Source organism: Cryptomeria japonica, chromosome 3, assembly GCF_030272615.1.
Source record: "Cryptomeria japonica chromosome 3, Sugi_1.0, whole genome shotgun sequence".
Lineage (NCBI taxonomy): Eukaryota > Viridiplantae > Streptophyta > Pinopsida > Cupressales > Cupressaceae > Cryptomeria > Cryptomeria japonica.
The window spans coordinates 1,004,575,329-1,004,596,083 of record NC_081407.1 but is presented as its reverse complement, the minus strand read 5'-3'; the positions used below and the strand labels follow the sequence as shown (position 1 = coordinate 1,004,596,083).

Sequence of the window (20,755 nt, the reverse complement as noted above, 5' to 3'; positions counted from 1 at the left end):
ATTTAAAAACAAACAAGAAGTCTAATACAAACACATTTCACTTTCTCCAAATGAAAATGTTTAAAACAAAAAAATACAGTGCAAAACCATCATTTTTAAAAATAAAAATAATAATAAAGATAGTACTTATTCGACCACTCCAACTATGATTATAACAAAGTAGAGGTACAATCATTAGACGAAGTTGATATCTCTACAATGACAACAAGCTTTCTTATTTAAAAACAAACAAGAAGTCTAATACAAACACATTCCACTTTCTCCAAATGAAAATGTTTAAAACAAAAAAATACAGTAGAAAACCATCATTTTAAAAAATAAAAATAATAATAAAGATAGTGCTTATCCGACCACTCTAATTATGATTATAACAAAGTAGAGGTACAATCATTAGACGAAGTTGAAGGATAATGCTTATCATGGACAAATATAGTTAATACAGTGGAAAACCATCATTTTAAAAAATAAAAATAATAATAAAGATAGTGCTTATCTGACCACTCTAATTTGTTATCTAATTATGATTATAACAAAGTACATGTACAATCATTAGACTTAGACGAAGTTGAAGGATAATGCTTATCGTGGACAAATATAGTTATTTTTAAGTGTTCAAAAAGGTTGGTGCCTTTTCATGTTCATGCTTGCAGCAGAGCAGAAATGGACAAGAGGAGGGTGTGTGTCACAGGAGGAAGTGGATTCATAGGATCATGGCTGGTTCGGGAATTGCTGCGGCGGGGATATACCGTTCATGCAACTCTTCAAAATATAGCAGACCCGAACGAAAAAGGTCATCTGCAAGCTTTAGAAGGAGCCAACGAAAGACTCAAACTATTTCAACTCGATGTTTTGGACTATGATGCAATGGCTGCTGCAATCAGTGGCTGCGCGGGAGTCTTCCATCTGGCATCTCCCTGCACACTTGAAGAAATCAAGGACCCCCAGGTTAAGAAAATAGTTCAATCCATACTGTGCCATTATTTTTTCCCCCAAAGTTACAGTCATAATTAACTTTAATTGACATTTACTCAATGCAGGCGGAGCTGTTGGATCCAGCAATTAAAGGGACGCTGAATGCGCTTGAAGCATGCCGAAGAGCCAATGCAAAACGTGTTGTTTTAACATCCTCAATCTCGTCGTTGGTTCCCAATCCCACCTGGCCTCCCAACACTGTGATTGATGAGAATTCTTGGACGGATATCGAATACTGTAAGCGTGATAAGGTATAATGCTTGCACCTTCCTAATTTCTGCCTTGAACTTCCAGCACAATTTAACGCATTCGGCATGAATATGAATGTGCCACACAAATTTGGCATTTTTATTTTCACAGATATAAAATAGCCTTGGTTTTTTTACGTTTAGCAATTATGTCCAAGGGGTTATCGTGCAATAGTCATTGGGTACAAGATGGCGGGTCAGATCAAATCCTTTCGTTTCAATAAGTTGGCTACATTTCTAGCTAAGGCTTAATGATTATGGGGTGCATAATAGGGCTACCTATTTTTAAGATATCGTTCAAGCTTCTTTTACGCTAGCCACATGTAGGAGTAAATTTCATTGTTGTCAATGCTTAAATTCCAGTTCAAGTTCATACGGCCGCGTTAAAAGTATCTGTTCAGTAACATCACTCGAGATTTAGGTACGTTTTAGGGCAATCTATTTAAAAAATGTAGTTGAAGCTTGTATCGGACATTCAGACGCCTGTAACTCTAGGGCCCACATCTAGGGATGCGTTTCGTTGCTATCAATGCTTGAATTGCAGTTCAAGTTTATTGGAACATTATGTAAAACATTGGATAATCTTTTCTGCCAAATTGTATAATCGGCTACTTTAGGTTTTTAATTTTTTTAAAAAAATCACACGGTGAAAAATAATCCATAAAAACTATCGTGCTGCAGATTTGGTATCCAGTGTCAAAGACTCTTGCGGAGAAAGCAGCATGGGAATATGTCCAAACCCACCAAATGGACATGGTGGCTGTTCATCCTTCCACATGCTTGGGACCTCTTTTACAACCCAAATTGAATGCAAGCTCCGCTGTTCTACGGGATCTATTACAAGGTTTCTTAATCTTTGATTTTTTGTTTCCCTTTTTGCTGCTTTTGTCATTTTTAAAATACATCTCCGTAAAATTTAAAGTGTAAGAAATAAGTTCTAAAATATGCAAATGCTTCAAAGTACCCACATATCGAATACAAACAAAGAGGAAAAATGGAACACAGAACAGGGCAGCAATAGGATATGTTGCTATGGCATTGTAAGATATGGTACCTCTGGAACAAGCTGTGCATACTTTTTAATCTCCAGAATAACCAAAGGCAAGATGAATACCGGAACACAGAACAGGGCAGCAATAGGATATGTTGCTATGGCATTGTAAGATATGGTACCTCTGGAACAAGCTGTGCATACTTTTTAACCTCCAGAATAACCAAAGGCAAGATGAATACCTGTGTTTCAAGATTCAATAAGATTCAGATTCTCATTAGTGCATTGTCTTATGTACATAATAATCTACAATAAAATTTTTACTTGCAAGAACGGTCTGTTTGATTTTCATGTCTTCAGTAAGGTTGGGTCCCATGGAGGGGGGCTTCTTAAAAAATAGAGCGGGTGCTTTGGAGATTTTTAAGGAATTTTTTAAAGTGAGTGGTCCCATGAAATTTGTAGTGCACTTTTGTTTAAAAATTTAAGCTCCTAAATTGAAAGAAGCTGGTGGTCCCATGAACAGTGCAATTCAGCTTAAAAATTTTAGCTCCCAGATTTAAGGATTAATTGTGTCTATTTTTGTAGTGTGCAATTTTAACAATAATTTTTTACTGAATTATAATTGACAAGTGGCATAAATTATCCCTAAGTTGTAGGGGCTAATTCCAGCCCCACCCCATTTGCACCCGCTCAAAAATGAAAATCTAAAAAGTAGGAGCTTCTATATTTTAGGAGAAGATTCCAAATAATCCTGTAGCCAAAAAACAAAATTCCATGAGACCGCCTTTTCCATAAAAATAGAGCTCAAGCCCCTCCCATGGGACTCCAGCCTAAGCCACCGATTTTTTCATTGAAGATTTGGGGTGCAGCATTCAAATACCACAGGGGCTGGTAGATATTCTTTGCACAGTAGCTTAAGGGTCAGGATCAATGGCTGTGTGCTTTTCTACGATATTTAGGATTACATTTGAAATGAGGGTTACTTTTCAATGTGAAGGTATTTAGGCTGGGTCCCCTGGAGGGGGGCTTCCTAAAAAGTAGAGCTGGAGCTGCTGAGATTTTTTAGGAAAATTTTAAAGCCAGTGGTCTCATGAATTTTGTAGTATAATTCAGCTTAAAAATTAAAGCTCCGAAATTTAAGGAAGCTGGTGGTCTCATGAATATAATATCTTTGTATGTGCATAATAAAAACAACTAAAAATAATTCATTTCCCTCCAAAACTATTTTTAAATAGAAATAAAACTTAGATGTTTGACAAGTGGCAAATAAAATCTCTAAGCTGGTGGGGCAATTTCTAGCCCCACCCTTTTTCACCCGCTCAAATTTGCAGGCCTAAAAAGTAGGGGCTTCTATTTTTTTGGAAAAGATTCCAAATAATCCGATAGCACAATTTTTTTTTATGAGCTTAAACTCCCCTCCTGAGACCCCTGCCTTAGAATGTGATGCAAATGGACTCCTGAAAATCAGGACGCTGCAGTCTGCTGCTATTTTATGAGTCTTTGAAGGAGTGAATTTAGGACCTGATTAATTTTTGTTTGAGTTGCTGTTATTTGGCATGTCTCATAGGAATCTATTTCTGTGAAGAAGTCAGTCTTAGAGTCAGTGATTGAATAAGGAGGAGTTGCAGGAATCGTAGTATGATAATCTTTGGATGAATGTAATTTTCAGATTCACAATAATGAATACAGAACTGTGTTTTGAAGGTAGTGCAGCCCAATTTCTTTTTAATTTCTGTCCTATTATCCTTATTTCCTTTGTTATACAGAGCAGAGGTTGTTTATTTACAGGATCTGAGAGTAATCTGCATTACTTTGGTATCAGAGCATTAAAGGATGCTGGGATGGAGACTTTGTGAGAAGAAAGACATGAGTAAAAAAAATATGAGAGATGTGGTTGTTTCATAGGTGTTAATGGTGAGAAGCAAAATTTATTTAATAAAAAAATAGTTGAGGGTTTGAGCTCTCCGGGGCTTAATTTTGTAGTTCAACTTCAGATATCTTCCTATTTGACTGTACCATGCTGATAAGGGGAATGCTGTTGAAGTTTGTTGGCATCTATGTTGTGAAGTGTAGTCGCCCGAGTTGAGTTCGTTTGGTATGAGTCCATATATTATTAATTTGTAGATGTGCTTATCAAATTTGTGATAATTTATTCAAAGAGGTGAAGGATAGAAATAGAATGTTGATACATATTCAATAATTTGTTCATTCCAAAGGAAAGAGGAGAAGAGAGTTGTAGTTCTATGTTAGGGCTGTAGATATGGTTATGAATCTAGATATGGAGTTATAACATAATGCAAGAAAGAGGATAACCAAAGTGAAAGAAAAGATTAAACGGAGGCTGAGGTAGAATCTAACAAAGGACCAGCAAAAGGAATTGCAACAATTAGAGCTTGAATTGGAGGAGTTATGGTGCCCAGCAAAAGGAATTGCAACAATTAGAGCTTGAATTGGAGGAGTTATGGTGCATGTTGGAAAATTTTGAGGCATGCAACAATAGAAAGCCAAAGAGAAAGAAACCTAAATCAAAGACATTGAAGAGTTGTGAGAAGGTGAAAATAATGGTGAAAATAAATATCCACTTTGTGGGCAAGAGTCATTCTTAAAGAGGAAAGCCATTGAGTCAAGAGTCATTCTTAAAGAGGAAAGCCATTGAGTCAAGGATTAGACAAGGAGTAGAATTGCTAGAGTGAGGAAAGATATAATCCCTTGAAGAGTTGGTAGAATCATCAGTAGATAAAAAACCCTTGAATGAGATTTCCCAAAGGTCACTAAAAGCAAAAATAGTTGAATGGGATGGAGATGAAGAGATAGTTGAGTTTGATGGAGCTGTTGAGTTCTGTTACCCAGAAGAAGGGGAAGGCATTGGAGATTACAATGCAGAAAGAGAACAGTGGAAAGATTGCAATGAGAAGGAATGCAGCCTATCACAAGAGGAGTCCCAAATTATTTTAGCAGTGGAAGCAGTCCATGTTGAAGAGGAAGTTGCAATAGAGATGGAGATCTTTTGGAGCCTCATATGTGATGAAGATTTATTGGTTTTAGAGAACACAACTTGCCAAAAGCAGCTAGAATAATGTCTAGAGGATTCCATTAGTGAGGAAAATGGAGTAAAAGATCATCACTTCTTTGAGGAAGGAACAAGAAAGATTGAGGCGAAGAGTAAGATATGTGCAATTATGGTATAAAGGACAATGGCCAAAAGGATTTGTCTTGTGAACGACATAACATTGAATTAAAAAAAGGAGGTCACCTCATAAAATATGAAATGGAAAGCATGCCTAAATGGCAGAATGCAAAAGCACCTATGAGAGATTTTTATTCCTTAAGTTTATTTCTGTCATAAATGATTTATGTGCAGGTGATACCAATCGTGTAAAGAGAAATGATGATTTTCGGTGGAGGAGAACTCCTAAGCCTTCAAGGAGCTGCGAAAAGATAAACTGGTAGAGGAGGAAGATCTCTATCCCAACAAGTGGTTGGAAGCAAAAGAAGAAAAAAATTGGTGATTTAAAAAGATACCTAATTTGGTGAAAGGGAATGCCGTGGCTTTGTTTTTCTAGTCAGAAGGATGATTCTATCATCTGTTCCAAACTCTTTTATGGATGTTTGATGCAGTTGCATCTTGAAACGAAAGGCAATCCTGCATTGCAAAAAAATATAATAGTTAGGTTGTTGAGATTTTTAGTGTTTTAATTGTTCAGATGTATTCATGTAATTGGACTTTGAACCTGAACCATTAAACATCTACTAGCAGGTTGAATACATCTTCTATGGCTGATCATCAACCCTGAATGCACTCAACACCACTTAACAGCTTCAAGGCAGAATGCATAAAATGTATTGCGGGTCTGAAATATCTTTGATGAGGTCACAGCAGTTAAGTTCGTTCAAATACCTTTCAAGAAAACTCTTAAAGACTCCTCCCCAAATTGGAAATCAACTTTCCACTCACCCAATCAACATCAAACAACCTTCAATTGCAGAAGAATAACAGATCACAGGTCTGTAAGTATTCTTTTAGTCATACACCTCTTAATGTGAATCTGGAAGCAGGTCTAGGACTGTCACCAAATCAGCCAAGGAACTCACTGGTTAATATTCTATCCAATCACCACCAATGCAACCTGTTAAATCTTGACAGTGCAGCTGTGTACCTGGATTAATTCACACAGGGAATTAGTTATGAGAGTCTGCTATAAATTGCAGACATTTCAATACTGAAATTGGAGCTGAGAAACAGGGGTGATTAGCTTGGAATATTCATAAACCCTCCAAACTGCATTTGTTCAACATCAATTGCCTAGGCAGTGATTGCATGATTCAAGGCATCACCAACACACCCATCAAAACTCCTTCAAGTGAAGTTTTTGCTCCTAGGACTCCCACACCATGCCCAAAGAACCCTATTATGTGGTACACGACGTTCTTAAATTACTAAACCTGAAAATAATTCCAAATAACACTCCAAATAGGTGGCCAGGTGTGGAAACACTTTTAACATAGCCTTTTGATATTGGAAACCCCTACACAGCCTTCTGCAAGAGAAATATTTGGTACGGCCTGTCTTCTGGAGGTTGTACGACCATCTAGCAACCCAATGGAAAAAGCATCAAACAATTACCCAAAATCTCTAAAAAGATTAGCAAATATTACTTCCAAAATTTGCACATCAAAATACAATAAAAATCTTGAATTCTTGAAACCTTTGTCTGAACTCTGTAAATAACAATGGTGACCCCTATTTGGAATCACTCCAACTAGCTAGGGATCATCTTTCAGAAGAGGGTTTTTGCCTTCAGTCAAATCTTGGAAGAATTCTCTGGTTCAATCCAACAACATTCCCTTATGTGTACTCTCTTGCATATCAGAAATGAGAGTTTGAACCTTCTTTTACAGAGTTAGGGGAAAAAGGCCAATTTCAAATTTCAAATAATTCATGCCCACCAAAAGCACATTTTGAGATATTAAAATGACTTGTGTGTAAGTCCTCCTTCCCTAGGCGTCCACTTTAGGGGAATATTAAGTGACTTATAACAAAAGATCCCTTACAAGTTGCAATCAAACTTTTAGTGCTTGAACTTCCACATATTTTGTAAGTCTTACAAAAGCCCATTTTGAAGCAAGCATTATTGAAATTGACATCTGTTTTGGGCTCGTTGCATCTGTATAGTCAATTTATATACCTATTGCTATCTATTGTTTGAAAATTTGTAATGCTTCTTTTTTTATAGCCTTTCCAACATCTTTGGAAGCTACACCTTTCTTGGAGAGCAAACTTTTTGTAATGTCCCCTACTAGGTTTAGGCAAGTTTAAATCAGAATTAATCCATCTTAACATACTTATGACTTAAACTACATTGACTAGGAGACAACCATCTCAACCTGAATTCAATTAGTGATAACATAATCTTCTTCTTGATATGGAATTGATTGTTCAATCAGATTTATAATCTTACATTTATTTGTTCATTCAAATTACTGTTTCTGTATATGAATATATATATTTAAGTTCAGATAGTATTAAACTATATGTTTTACTACAGAATAGTTCGTTATAAGATATTAATTGACTAATCAACCTTTGTATATATACATATAAAATAAATAAATCAGATTATATTCCTTATAATATAAATTACTATCACTACCCATTTACTAAGTAACTAATCATTATTCCACTTAGTAACTGTCGTGGCAGACAGATCTGATGTGCGTAGTTTATGTGAATATTATTAATATTACATTCTGCATACAACATTATCGGGCTACGCATATTAAGCATTCATATTAGGCACATCGCTACCCTCAAGAACAAATATGTTACTGCCTGTTAACTTAATAACAGTTATGACCTGTTCTGATTCGTGGGAGTCACCAATAGAATGACCAAGTCAAATTAGCGATTATATTATTTAGTACGATGAAATAGATATTATCTGTAGGGTGCTATGATACTGGTTCCTTATTTAATATTCACAAGATTTGTCCAATGGATGATTGGTAGAGGCCGATTCGATGGGCCTTGTTGATGAGATGGAGCGATGCTTTTGAAATTGTTTCCTACTTCTATTCACATCCTACGAACTGTACAACCTGATTGATGCCAAAGGCAATTACTCCATCGAGCGGACCCCTCTATGAATACATATATTAGAACCCCGATAAATCTCCCCCCTTTAGAATGAATTTGTATGCCGTCTCATACCTTGTTTGTGGAATGGTAATCCACGATGCCAAGGAGACACGTCTTATCACCAACCATCTTTTCCTTGTGTTAATCGCATCGTTCCAAATTATAATTGGATAACTTATTAAGTAATAATTCGTCAGCATGGAGTATAGTCACTGTCTTCATAGCGATCGATATCTTCCTCTATTCTAACAAGCGGTGCTTATAGTAACACGTTCCACATCAAGTATCATACGTGTCCTTGTTGACCGTTGCCCATGAATCAATTATTTACCTTTAATAAGTCAGTTGGCATCATTCAATTCTTACTATTTCTATTGTGTCTTTATTTTTGTTGCCTTGTCATAATATTTTTTCATTTTCATTATTTGTATATTAATTTTACTATTATTTATTTAATTATTAAATTATATTTCAAATTGGGGACATTACATTTTTTCGGAATGGATTTTAGATAGTGGAATTGTGTTCAGGAGATCAAGTTAAATCTGTTGGTTTTTTGAGAGCAGTTTTAACATTCCGGATGCTTTCCACACTTCTTGGAGAAGTATTCTATTTTGGAAAGTATCAATTTTCATTATGTTGTATTTTTAGTGAACATCAAAGAATGTTGGCGAAATTAGAATTTGCTTTTGGACTATTTACCCTAATACTTTTATAGGAATGCTTGTACTTTTGTACTTTCTACCCTAATACTACCCTAATACTTCTCTTTTAAAGATGTTTGTACTTTCTTTATTTCTTTTGGATGAAAAATGGTTGGTTGAGGTAAGCTTTTGTTCCTAAGAGACAATTTACAATGTAAGTACTATTTTCCATGGATCAGCTAAGACTTGAACCTAGCATCTCCTATGTGCATGCAAGGGTGTTCTACCATTGAGCTAACAACCTTGTCTGGGACTGGGTCTTTTTGACGGGCTCCTTATTACAATTCGAGTCTAATTTATTTCTCCAATACCCTTTTCGACACCTCTGCCTCCCTCTATTTCCTCCTCTCCTTGTACCCCTCTCTTGAGCTATAGTTTGGTGCTTGGGTCTCTTAGCTTGGCTCTAATAGCATGTTATTTTCTATGCACCAGTTAAGACCTGAACCTAGGACATACCATGTGCATATTGGATGCTATACCACTGAGCTATCATTTGTGACTGAGGCTTTTTGACAGGTTCCTTATTATCGTTGGATGCATGACTTTTTTTTCCAACAGTAAGTAAAAAATAATCAAATGGCAGTCCTTAATTATTATTTTATTTTGAAAAGTGCATCATATACCAATCTAGATAAAAAAATATTCACATGAACTGAGCATTATGATTACAAGGAAAACATCTGTGTAAGTGAGAAAATAAAGCACCTGATCTACTGGAAAGTGGGTAATGAATTCACTTTTAAACCAATTGAATATTAGCTTTTACAATCAAAGACGACATTTCTAAAACTTGTAAGTTCTTACTTTCCCATATCGAGTGGAGATGTTTCTTCCTAGAAAGTAGCAGCAAGAGTCTATGGAATGTTGCTATTGATTTCTTGTTAGTTTGGCATGGACATACGACATAGATGAGTATCAAACTTAAATTTTTCTTTTCGTGCAGGCTCACAAGATACTCAGTCAAATTATTGGTTAGGATGTGTCCACGTGGAAGATGTTGCAAAGGCACATGTTTTGTTGTATGAAACACCATCAGCATCTGGTCGTCATCTTTGCACCAATGGCATAATTCATTATAGTGATTTTTCAGAGGTGGTAGCGAAGATCTGTCCTGAATATCCTGTCTACAGGTATGACTAATCATTTTCCATAAATGTACACAGGTAATTATTTCACAGAAGATAAATAATTCTAATAAAAAGTATCAAGTTTGTTAATGAATAATCTAGTCTTCTCAAAACCTGTGTGAACCAAGTGATTCTGAGTTCAAATTAATTACAAAGAAAGCACTAATTGCAGAGAACACAAATACGCAAGTTGAAGAATTACGGTCAATTCAGCTTCAATGAGGTTATAGGAATGGAAGAAGACCTGTGTAAACCTGTTGATGTGATGAGGATAAGTCCCATATGGTTTTTGTTCGTTGAATGCTTGGCCATTGGGATTGTCACTCTTTCTAAGTTTTGTCGGCATCCATATATATTGTAATTGGAAATTGTAAATCACCAAAAAATCGTTTCTCTCCTTGACACCTTTTTCTTACAATCTAATAGAACCCTTTAGCGAATATGAAAATATCATTTGGAAATCTAGAATGTCTATTATTTGCTAGTCCTCTTCTCTTATTCACAATTGTATAGGAATAAAAGTTTCCTGGTGTATAAACACGTGGTTCACATTTTCTGATTATATATAGCTCTACCATCTTTTCCTCCTTTGTCGTTGGTGGAATGCATACCTTAGCACAAGTAAGGACAAATTAAACATAAAACCCCAAAATCTATTCGGGTTCTATATATGCAAGCCGCTTGTTTTCATTGGCCTCTTGGTATTTTACCTTTGAAATTTAAAGATAGATTCTATTGAGAGAGCAAAAATACAAAAGTAAGGAAAATGTGTTTAGTTCCAATGCCTACAAAATTTTCACAATTTTCTATTGCAACCTAACCATAAGACTTATTAAAAACTTCCTAAATCAGAAATCATTATCAATGTAAATACAACACAGGCCACTTTTTGAACTAGAGGAATTGTGTATCACATATTGGCTGCGATGCTGAAGAAGTATGATCCTATTGCATGATCTTTCTGTTCCACCACTTTCAGTTTGACAACAATTGATGCGAGCACATTGCACCTCTACCTTATCCAAATCCTTAATTAACAGTAGTTGGGTTCCACATCTCCCTCATCAAGATGACTGTATTTCTTCATCAAGGTGAATTGACATCTTTGCTCTATAGTTGAGTAAATTATCTACGCTACAACTCTCCTTAGGGGCACTTGTCACCCTAGCCTGTGCATTCCTAGAGCCTATGTATTGTCGTTAATTTCTTTGTTTTACACACTCTTGAATACAAATATTGGAGTGTTGTTATTTGTTTTGTTTGCATTTGAATTAATTGTAATTGAACTGTTGTTCTTGGGTAGTATTGTTGTGTTTATGCAAAATTCTAACATTCACCAAACCTTTTGCAGAAAACAAATTTCTTTATTTGAGTTTTGTTGGGGGTGTGGGAGGCTATTCTCTGGGAAGGCTTTTCTCTCATTTTTTTGTGGGGCTTCTTCTCTAAAGAGGGAAATATTTTGTGCATGGATACTTAATATGACTTCCCATTTGTTGAGACACATTTTTACCCGCCAAATCTCTACTTAAGGAGAGATGGTGTAGGTTATTACTATTTTTTGTAATTTATTATGTATTTCCTTATATCTAGATGTAGCTTTCACAGGCTTGTCTTGGAGTGAACCATAGGAGTTGAGTTGTCAATATCTTCTATAGGAATTACTTTTTCCTATTTTGGAGATTCTGGACTCACACTTTCTATTGGATGTATTTGCCACCTCCTCCCTCCCAATTTTTTTATAAATGTGCTCACTTGAATGTGTTGCATGGGATGAAATATTGCATTTAATATGCATCAGATAGATTTGCATCTTGATCTCTTAATTAATGGGAATAACATAGTACAATGTTCTCCTATTTTGATTTCCAAATCATAGATGGAATATTGTTTTTATGTCTAAAATTTCTGACTTTCTACAAAATCTAAAACTAACAATATTAGATAATGCTAATATTTTTATTATGTCTAATATATGTACCACTTCCCTCTCCTAGTGACTAAATATTTTTAAGTGAATCAGATTTAATTCTTACATCAACTGAAAGGAAGGCGAGATGAAGAAAATTTGATCAATTCCAACTATGAATTCAATTAATGTGTAGCCTTGTTGGCAATGCAACACATATTGCCAAGTCTCCCTATATACATCTCATCAGAGTGCATAAGTAACCGGCTGTTATAATTGCTGGGTAAGTTAGATATTGGTGTTGAATACTAAGTCCGTTGGCTTCATTTTATGGCTCATTTGTGTCATCTAACCTTGAATGGGAAATTCTTGAAACTTCATGTTTGTTTTCAAAGTGATCAATTTTAACCAATGTTCCACGAAACACATTTCCCCCTCCCTAGGCCCAAGTCCCCCCGTCCCCGAAACCCGTCCCGACAACTTTTGCCCTTTGTCCCATTGTTGCCGAAGCCTATCCCCCCGTCTCTCCGTCCCCAACGGCCGTGGAACACTGATTTTAACACAATTTTTTTTTGACATACAAGACTACACAACACTATTGTATCATATACCCTTCAAGTGTAGGCTTGTGTTGATCTCTTGAACTCTGATGCCTGATGCTCTCTAAGCTTGAAGTATCCACTACACACCATAAATGTAGTGGTCCATGCCCCTAGCACCTACTTAAACCTAGAATTTCTGGAAGTACATCTTTAATGACTGTTATGCCTTGGATGGAGCAATCTATCATTGGAATAATTGTCATTGATGTCAAAGGGCCAACTAGTAGAGTTTTGAATGAAGAAATTGTAAAGGGAATGGGGACTAGTCTAAACATGCAAACTAGGAATCCAACCCATTCACATCAACTTATATTGAGGAATTAACCAATAGGCTCAACTACATATCATTGGGAGAGTAGGGCACAACGATTGGTTACTTCCTTTGTTGCACTTTGATATGAATTGGTAAGATAGAATGATGAAATGCAAGAACTAGGTCTAAAGTTGCAAAATTGATAGTAATCAGCATAAACAGTAAGCTACAGAAGAGATATGCAGACTCTGAGAATAGATATGGAAATAGGGATTAGGAAGGAACTTGTGTCTGCAATTTGAGCCTTGTTGACGTGTTTTTCATGACAGCGTCTAACACAGAATAAAGTTGCCTAATGGTCACTTCACTCTCTCTTGATCAAAGTACGATTGCATGCTAAGATTGCCGTGAGTTCAAACAATTGACTCCAAGGTTCCTTTTTGCGATGGACATGACTCAATTGGCGGATGTGATTGCTGGTAATCCAAGGGGACTTATGTTTGAATCTTTCTTTCACTTCTTTGTTGTGGCTGGAACTTCATCGGATATTGCGATTCTGTGATGCTTTTGGTTCGATATCAATTGAAACTAAAGGGGAAAGGGTTAGAGGATCTAAATCTACTCCTAAGGGTAGTGATATCAATGGATAGTGCTTTGGTGGACGAACTCCAAATAAACCAAGCTCTGCTTCACTAAGTTTAACTACAACTCCGCAAGAACCGGTGCAATCTTTTGAGGATGTTGAAGGATTTTCAAATTATGAAAGTGCATTTGAATACCCATAACGACGCAATCCAAATGACTACCCATGACCGAACTTAGCACAAGTTTAGTGGCTTAGGCTAACTTTACACTGCAACTTACAATCAGCAAGATGCAAAATGTATGAACCATGGAAATTCATCAAACACCATTACATTCTCCATTGAAATCAAAACACTTTATCTAACAACTGAGAAAATAAAATTCTAGTCTAAGTGAGGAAGGTGAAACCATGCAAGTTTTGAAAAAATAACTTAAGTGGACACCATCAGAGAACAATGTTTCACTATTATTATCTCAAAAACTTATTGCAACAATTTCATACCAATCTCCCCTCTCTTTACAAATGAGGGGGTCACCCCTTTATATAGGCCTCAGGCCATGATTACATGCAAAACCCTAATTAGGGTTTTCCCTAAAAGATTACCCACATGATGCAACGAGGTGGGAATCAACAATTAATAACCCATCATGCCCTTATACAATTAATTCAAAAGTACCCAAAATAGCATCCATTTGTGCATTAAATGCACAATCTTTACCAAATTTGCCCACATGCATTGAATGTTCTACATGCAAAATCACCATGTCGTCATAAGTGTCCACCTTTCTCGCATGTGACGACAACATGCAAAAGATGCTCCACCACCCCGCCATGCATTGACTTAGCCGCCTCTTGGTCAAACATTCCAACAATGAATGTGCCACCATGAAACCATAAATGCACCATCATCTCTTGGACGTGACAACCACATGCAAAAGGAATATGCCATTAATTCAATATGTGCTAACCTGGCTGCCACTTGGCGAGAAACCCTTGGAGAGAGAAAACTTCAGGAGAGAGAATCCTTGACTCTAGAAGCATTTTCTTGAAGTTTTTATAACTTTCCTTGCTTTGGAAGAGATTTTCAACAATTTTCCGCCATCTATTTTTTAGGAATTTTCCCAAATTAGGGCCCGGGTCCAAGGGACAGAGAATTCTCTCACGATTCCAAATTTGCAAAATTTTTGAAATTCGGATGAGATTTGGTGTCTAAAAATGGATTTTTCTAAAAATTTCCCGAGGGGATTTCCTGCTTCTTCATTGCATTCCTGACCTTCAAATTCCCCTTTGCCTTGGAAAATTTCCAACCTTGGGTGTGGAATCCACTAAGTGGAGAAATTTCATCATTTCCATGCCTCTGTCATTTTAACATTTTCTCCTTGACTTGGGCGCTATTTTCCTCTTGTGGTGGAATTTTGATTCTTCTTGGTTTTCCACAACCCCTCTCCTTTAGCGCCCTAACTCATCCTTGGGCGGAATTTTCCACTGGGCAAGGAATTTCACCTTTTTCACATTTTCCATGCCATGGGCATTTTGGTGCCCTACTAACTCCTTGGGCGGAATTTTGACCTAGTCTTGGATTTTACGTAATTTCATGAATTCCATGGCACATGGATTTTGGCGCTCTCCTGACTCCTTGGGCAAAATTTTGACTTCAGGAAGGAACTTTGACTTTTTCATGAATTCCAGGACATGAGCATGCTTTAGAATTCAGGATGCCACTTTAGGAATCAAGGTGAATTTTCCGGACTTAGATGATTTTCAAGCATTCCATTCCTGGACTGAATATCCACACAACCAAAGTTTGATCACTCTGCCTGCTCTTTGACTTTTCCGGATTTACAAATGATCATGTATATCTGGTCTTCAGTGTCTGCCTGCAAGGACCTGCCACAAATAGACTTTCCAAAAATAGAAACTTTTTCAAACTGTCAACGTTAGAGCAAAACAGGTCACAAGGACACTTTCTAAAAATAGAAACTTACTAAAAACATAAATTGCTAAAAAATAGTAAGTTTGATTTTTTCGGTGAAAAGAAGACATTCCGAGAGGCAGTGAAATCCCTAAAAAATAGAAATTTGCTCAGAATTCGCTCAAATTTCACGGGTCAGTTCCTTAAAGGGCCCTGATGCCACTTCTACGTTCAATTTTTCAAAAACCTTAAAAGAAACCCCTAAAATCTAGGACTGAAGGTAGAAGCCTAAAACTGACAAAACGGGCCCTAGACTTAGCCAAATTTGCTCAAACGAATAGAAGACTTGATCAAATCGACCCCACTCACTTACAAACTTAGAGAGACTAACGAGATTGTCGCGAAAAGACCTGACAAACAAAGCCAAAAGACCGAGAGAGCCTAAAAAGTAGGGGGTCCCCATTTGCAATGGGGCGACATGTGAAAACTTAACAAGAAGCCTGACAATGCTGGACTATGTGGCTAGGTGTCCTCTTCCTAGAGGTGTTTGATGTACATATCGGAAAAACATTTGGGATTAGGATGTTGCTTAGAATATCTCCTTGAAATTTCTTCATAAAAGCGTTAGACACTTCAAACTTGTCTAAAATGTCTAGAGTTTTTTGTTTCTTCAAAGTTTGGATCTCTTTGTCATAGTCTGTACTTTCTGAAGCTGTAATCCTTCTTTGTCAAAGTTGAAACTTGCACACACAAGAGAGGAAAATGGTGTTGGGTGTACAGGGGTTTGCCTAGGTCAAACCCCAGGTTGGAATTAACCCTATAATGATGATAAATAGAAAAGAGATCTTACCCTTGCAGGGTAGAGGTTAGATCTAAAATGAAATGCTAAATTGAAATGATATACCTTATCTTATGAATCTTCTTGCTTTGAAGTCTTCATGAAAGGTTGATGCTGCGAGCTGGAAGATCATGCATGCCTTCACATAAACTTGATCATGAATTCCATCTTGAATGCTTGAAAATATGAACACTTGACCTCTCCTTCATTGCTTTAAGAATGCTTGATTGCTTTCTCAATTGGAATTGAATTGCTCATGAGGAAATGCAATTGAGAGATGTTTCAAATGAGGGGATAAGACTTGCTTTTACACTCAACCTCACGAAACGTGTTGAAAATTACGAAGAAGGTCAACATTGGAAGCATTTTCATGCTCAACTTTTTTGGACTGTTAGAGGGTTCAAATTTGGGCCCCCTTTGGCTAGACTAGGGTGCTAGGTGCCCTAGTCCAGGGAGACTAGGGCAACAGGAACCCTTGTTGAGTCCTCCTAGGCTGGAAGAGGGTTAGAGAGAGCAGAATGCTAAGACCTCAAATTTTGGCACTGTTTGAGCAGAATCAGACATAATCAGGGGCAAGGAAGGAGAAACACTAAAGTGAGCCCCAAATGAGCATGAAATTGTATGACGATACAATTTACGACACTACAAAAATCAAAGTGGATGAAGTAATTAACACATGCCAAATTTGTGGCACCTTATTATAGAGTTTTATTTGTATGGAAAAACTGAATTTTTTTCGACATGGGCTGACCCCCTTTTTGTGCTGCCCCTATTCGAGGGAAATGAAATTAATTTTTCATTAATTTATTTGTATGTCCCAAAGAGGGTCAACTTTATGGGAATGGGCACCTACCTTTGGGCAAGCAAATAAATCAATAAAAATATATATGTTAAGCTGCTGCTGGCTGACTTTGTTAAGGAGAATGAATAAATAATATTTTACTGCTAGGCCGACCTCCTTGGAAGGACATGACCGTTTGGGTGAAGAGTCATTTGAGGTGTATATATAAGAGGTCTTTTGGAGGTCATTAATTAAGTTTTCATTGAATATCATTCTGATTTTTAAGGCAGATTCGAGCAGATAATAAGAGCAGATCTCAGGAGGACGTGTGAAGATTTTATGAGCTATTTATTTCAGACTTCACGAGCAGAAAAAACCAGACTTTGTGAGCAGATCCTTTAAGATTATTTTCATAATTTAAAAGCAGATTCATTTCAGATCTTATGAGCAAAATGTGTTCAAGGTTATGAGCAGATCTTAAAAGTTAATTGTTGCAGACTTGAAGGTGAGTTTCTGTAGTCATTTAGGGCGATTTATTGCAGACCTACAAGCCAAATTTGTTGAAGAATAGGAGCATATTCTGAGATCTCATTCAAGAAGGAGATCAAATGCTTGCCACTTTCTACTTTGCAAGATCAGGAGGTTGGTGCCTCTCAGTCAAAGAGATTGATGTCTCTTGCTGAGTTGTTGCTCAGTGGAGGGGATTGGTGTTTCTTGTGGGTTGCTGCCTATAAAGCTTGTAAGGAGATATATATAAAAGCAATATTTTGTCGTGGATTTCTCCCGCAAGGGTTTTCACATAAAATCATGTGTGCATCTTGTGTTCTTCATTGCTAGCTCTTACTTGTGATTATTGCTTTGTGATTGCTAAAGTTTAAATAATTGAAAATTATTGTATACCAATTCTCTCCCCTCTCAGTATAAGTGTTGTGTTTTCTTCAATTGGTATTAGAGCAGATTCCTTCTATAAAGGCTAACTGCTTGAAGGGAGATCTTATATAACAACATGATCGGGCAAGAATCATATGGTTTCTCATCAAACTGAGCACCTCTATTTGATGGGGTAAATTAGGCTTTTTGGAGCATAAGGATGGAGACATATTTGACTGCCCTAGGGTACAACATTTGGCAATTTGTCGAAAGAGGCTATACACCGATTGCCACTCCCCCAACGGATCAAGCTAGAAAATGAGAAAGTGAGAATAATGTCAAAGCCAAGAATGCAATATTATGTGGTCTAGTTGAATTTGAATTTGTAAAGGTTGTGCATTGCAAATCGACAAAGGATATGTAGGATAAGTTGAAGAATATTTATGAAGGAGATGATAAAGTAAAGAAAGCAAATCTGCAGACCCATTGACAACAATTTGATAGCCTCAAAATGAAACAAAATGAGAACATAGTTGCATATTTGCTTTGTGTTGATGAGATTGTTAACACAATAAGGGGTCTTGGTGAAACAATTGAGGAATCTGTGATTGTTCAAAAGATACTAATAACTTTACCCTATAGATTTGATTCCAAAGTGTTGACGATTGAAGAGATGAGAGATTTAGACAAATGACAAAGGACGAGTTGCATGGGATCCTCATTGCTTTTGAAATGAGGATTGAAAAAAGACCATCAAAATGGGAAGCAACCTTCAATGTATCTAGAAGAACAAAGAACAAAGGTTCAAGTGAAAGTTCAAGCAAAGAAGAGGAAGCATAACTTGCAAGAAGATTCAACCATGCCAAGAAAAGAGTAGCAAAGAGGCAAGAGGAGAAACTAACACTACAATGATGTTCTCATGCTCAATTTGAGCATTATTTTAAGTTGCCCAATTGATGAAGAGGAAGGAGTTGACCTGATCAGTAAACACTACAAGAAGGTTTCATCTTTTCAAGTTTTCCAAGGTAAAATTCATGCGTTATTTTGTTTTTCTTTCAGATGGTATTGTTCATGTTTATTTCTAGCAAGAAACTCACATCCATTTCTGTCAATTCTCTAAATCACTGCCGCTGGAAGCTAATCCAAGTAGTAACAGTTTAGTTTACAATCTGCATTTAATTTCTAACAAGCCAATTTGTAGGGGAAATCATTCTTCACAAGATTATTTTGAAGAAAAAGCATTAATTCATGTTTGACTATTCAAATAGGTTCCTTCGGATGAAAACACCCTCCAATATATGTGATTATTGACAATCATATCTAATTTTAAAACCATTACCTATTCATTACACTGGTTAGTGAAATGCAACAACAATGATATTTTCAAATATTTCTCTCTGGTTCGATGCAGTGTAACTTATAGAAACAAAAAGTTCCAGGGAAGGTGGAAAGTGCCTTAGCAATTAATCTGTCACTTGTATTGCATGAATAAATGAATGGCCAATTGGCTTGATCCTTTCAATAGCCAACAATTAATAAGAACATTGATGAAGTTGATAGGAGCCACAATGCCTCAATAAGCTTTCCTCATAATTTACCACAAAAGATTGTACTCTTTTGTACCCAAACAAAGAGTAACCCATCCAACATTAAGGTTAAGGTTCTATCACATTCCATATGCCAAGTAGCATTTTTTCACATGTTCATCTCCAGGAGGTTTAGTCTTATTGTTTTTCGATTTTCTATGGTTGGTGTTCCAGAAATTTAAACTCATATAAATCATTTCTTTCTTTATCCAGTGGGAATTTAGTTTTATCTTGTAACGGACTTGGTTTTTTCTGACCTAGAATGAACTTTGGAATCATGAAATTATAGTTGACGATTTGGATAGCTTTGTTGTTTGAATAATTGACTATTGCCTATTTTAGGAATGCAGAAGATAGACTAGAGCAATTTTTACAGGTAGCCTTAATGTATTTTGTAAATTTATTGAAGTACTGTTTCATATTGTTTATAATAAATGTATGGGATTGAAATGAACAATTAAGAAGGCATTAATTAGATATTTTTCAACACTTGCATTGCAGGTTTACAGAAGAAACCCAACCAGGACTATTGAGATGTAAAGATGCAGCTAAAAAACTTATTGACTTAGGACTTTGTTTCACTCCTATAGAGAAGGCGATTCAAGAATCTGTTGCTAGCATGAAAGAGAAAGGATTTCTTCGCTTGGGCTCCAAAGACACTTGATTCTGGATATAGCAATTATCTTATTAATACTACTTAAGTGTCTTTTTTAATAATATTTTGGTAGGTTCTATTGCAAATTGAAAAAGCAACATTTTACCTCGTCAAAAAATTGTATTTTAGTGCTCTTTCTACCATAATGTCACTTAGTATTCATGACACCCCATTCTAATTTGTTAGTGACACGTAAACCTTGAATCTCCCATCTAGTTGACGTTGATTATGATTGGTTAAATATGGATTCAAAATTCTGAACAGATACATTCAAGAACTTTTCGTAAATTATGTTCATTATCAAGTCAATATCTGTGATCCATCTTTCATTTGTAGCGGCTCAGTGTACAAGAACACATCCCTCATGAGCTTGAATGATCCATACGTTAGATTTGTCATAGGTTTTAATATCATATTGTTGGCAATTTATTTCATATTTTATCTTATTGTGATCTTTTAATTTCATAAGACATCCGCAGGGCCCTAGAATTCTTACTCATTTTATTCTCTCTTAAATTATTAAAAAGTCAGAATACACAACTTAAGTAAACAAAACAGACACATTTTAAAAAAAGAAAAGAAAAGCAA

The 20,755-nt window shown here is 36.2% G+C and overlaps 1 protein-coding gene across 1 annotated transcript; it reads left to right on the top strand.

Moving 5' to 3' along the window:
- The first annotated feature begins 520 nt into the window (after positions 1 to 520).
- On the top strand, positions 521 to 20,502 carry LOC131029073 (cinnamoyl-CoA reductase CAD2). Its single transcript, XM_057959475.2, has 5 exons — positions 521 to 945; positions 1,038 to 1,223; positions 1,902 to 2,064; positions 9,995 to 10,181; positions 20,014 to 20,502. Exons 1-5 carry the CDS (start codon positions 661 to 663, stop codon positions 20,174 to 20,176), a joined length of 984 nt encoding a protein of 327 aa, XP_057815458.2. The 5' UTR covers positions 521 to 660; the 3' UTR covers positions 20,177 to 20,502.
- The last annotated feature ends 253 nt before the right edge of the window (positions 20,503 to 20,755 follow it).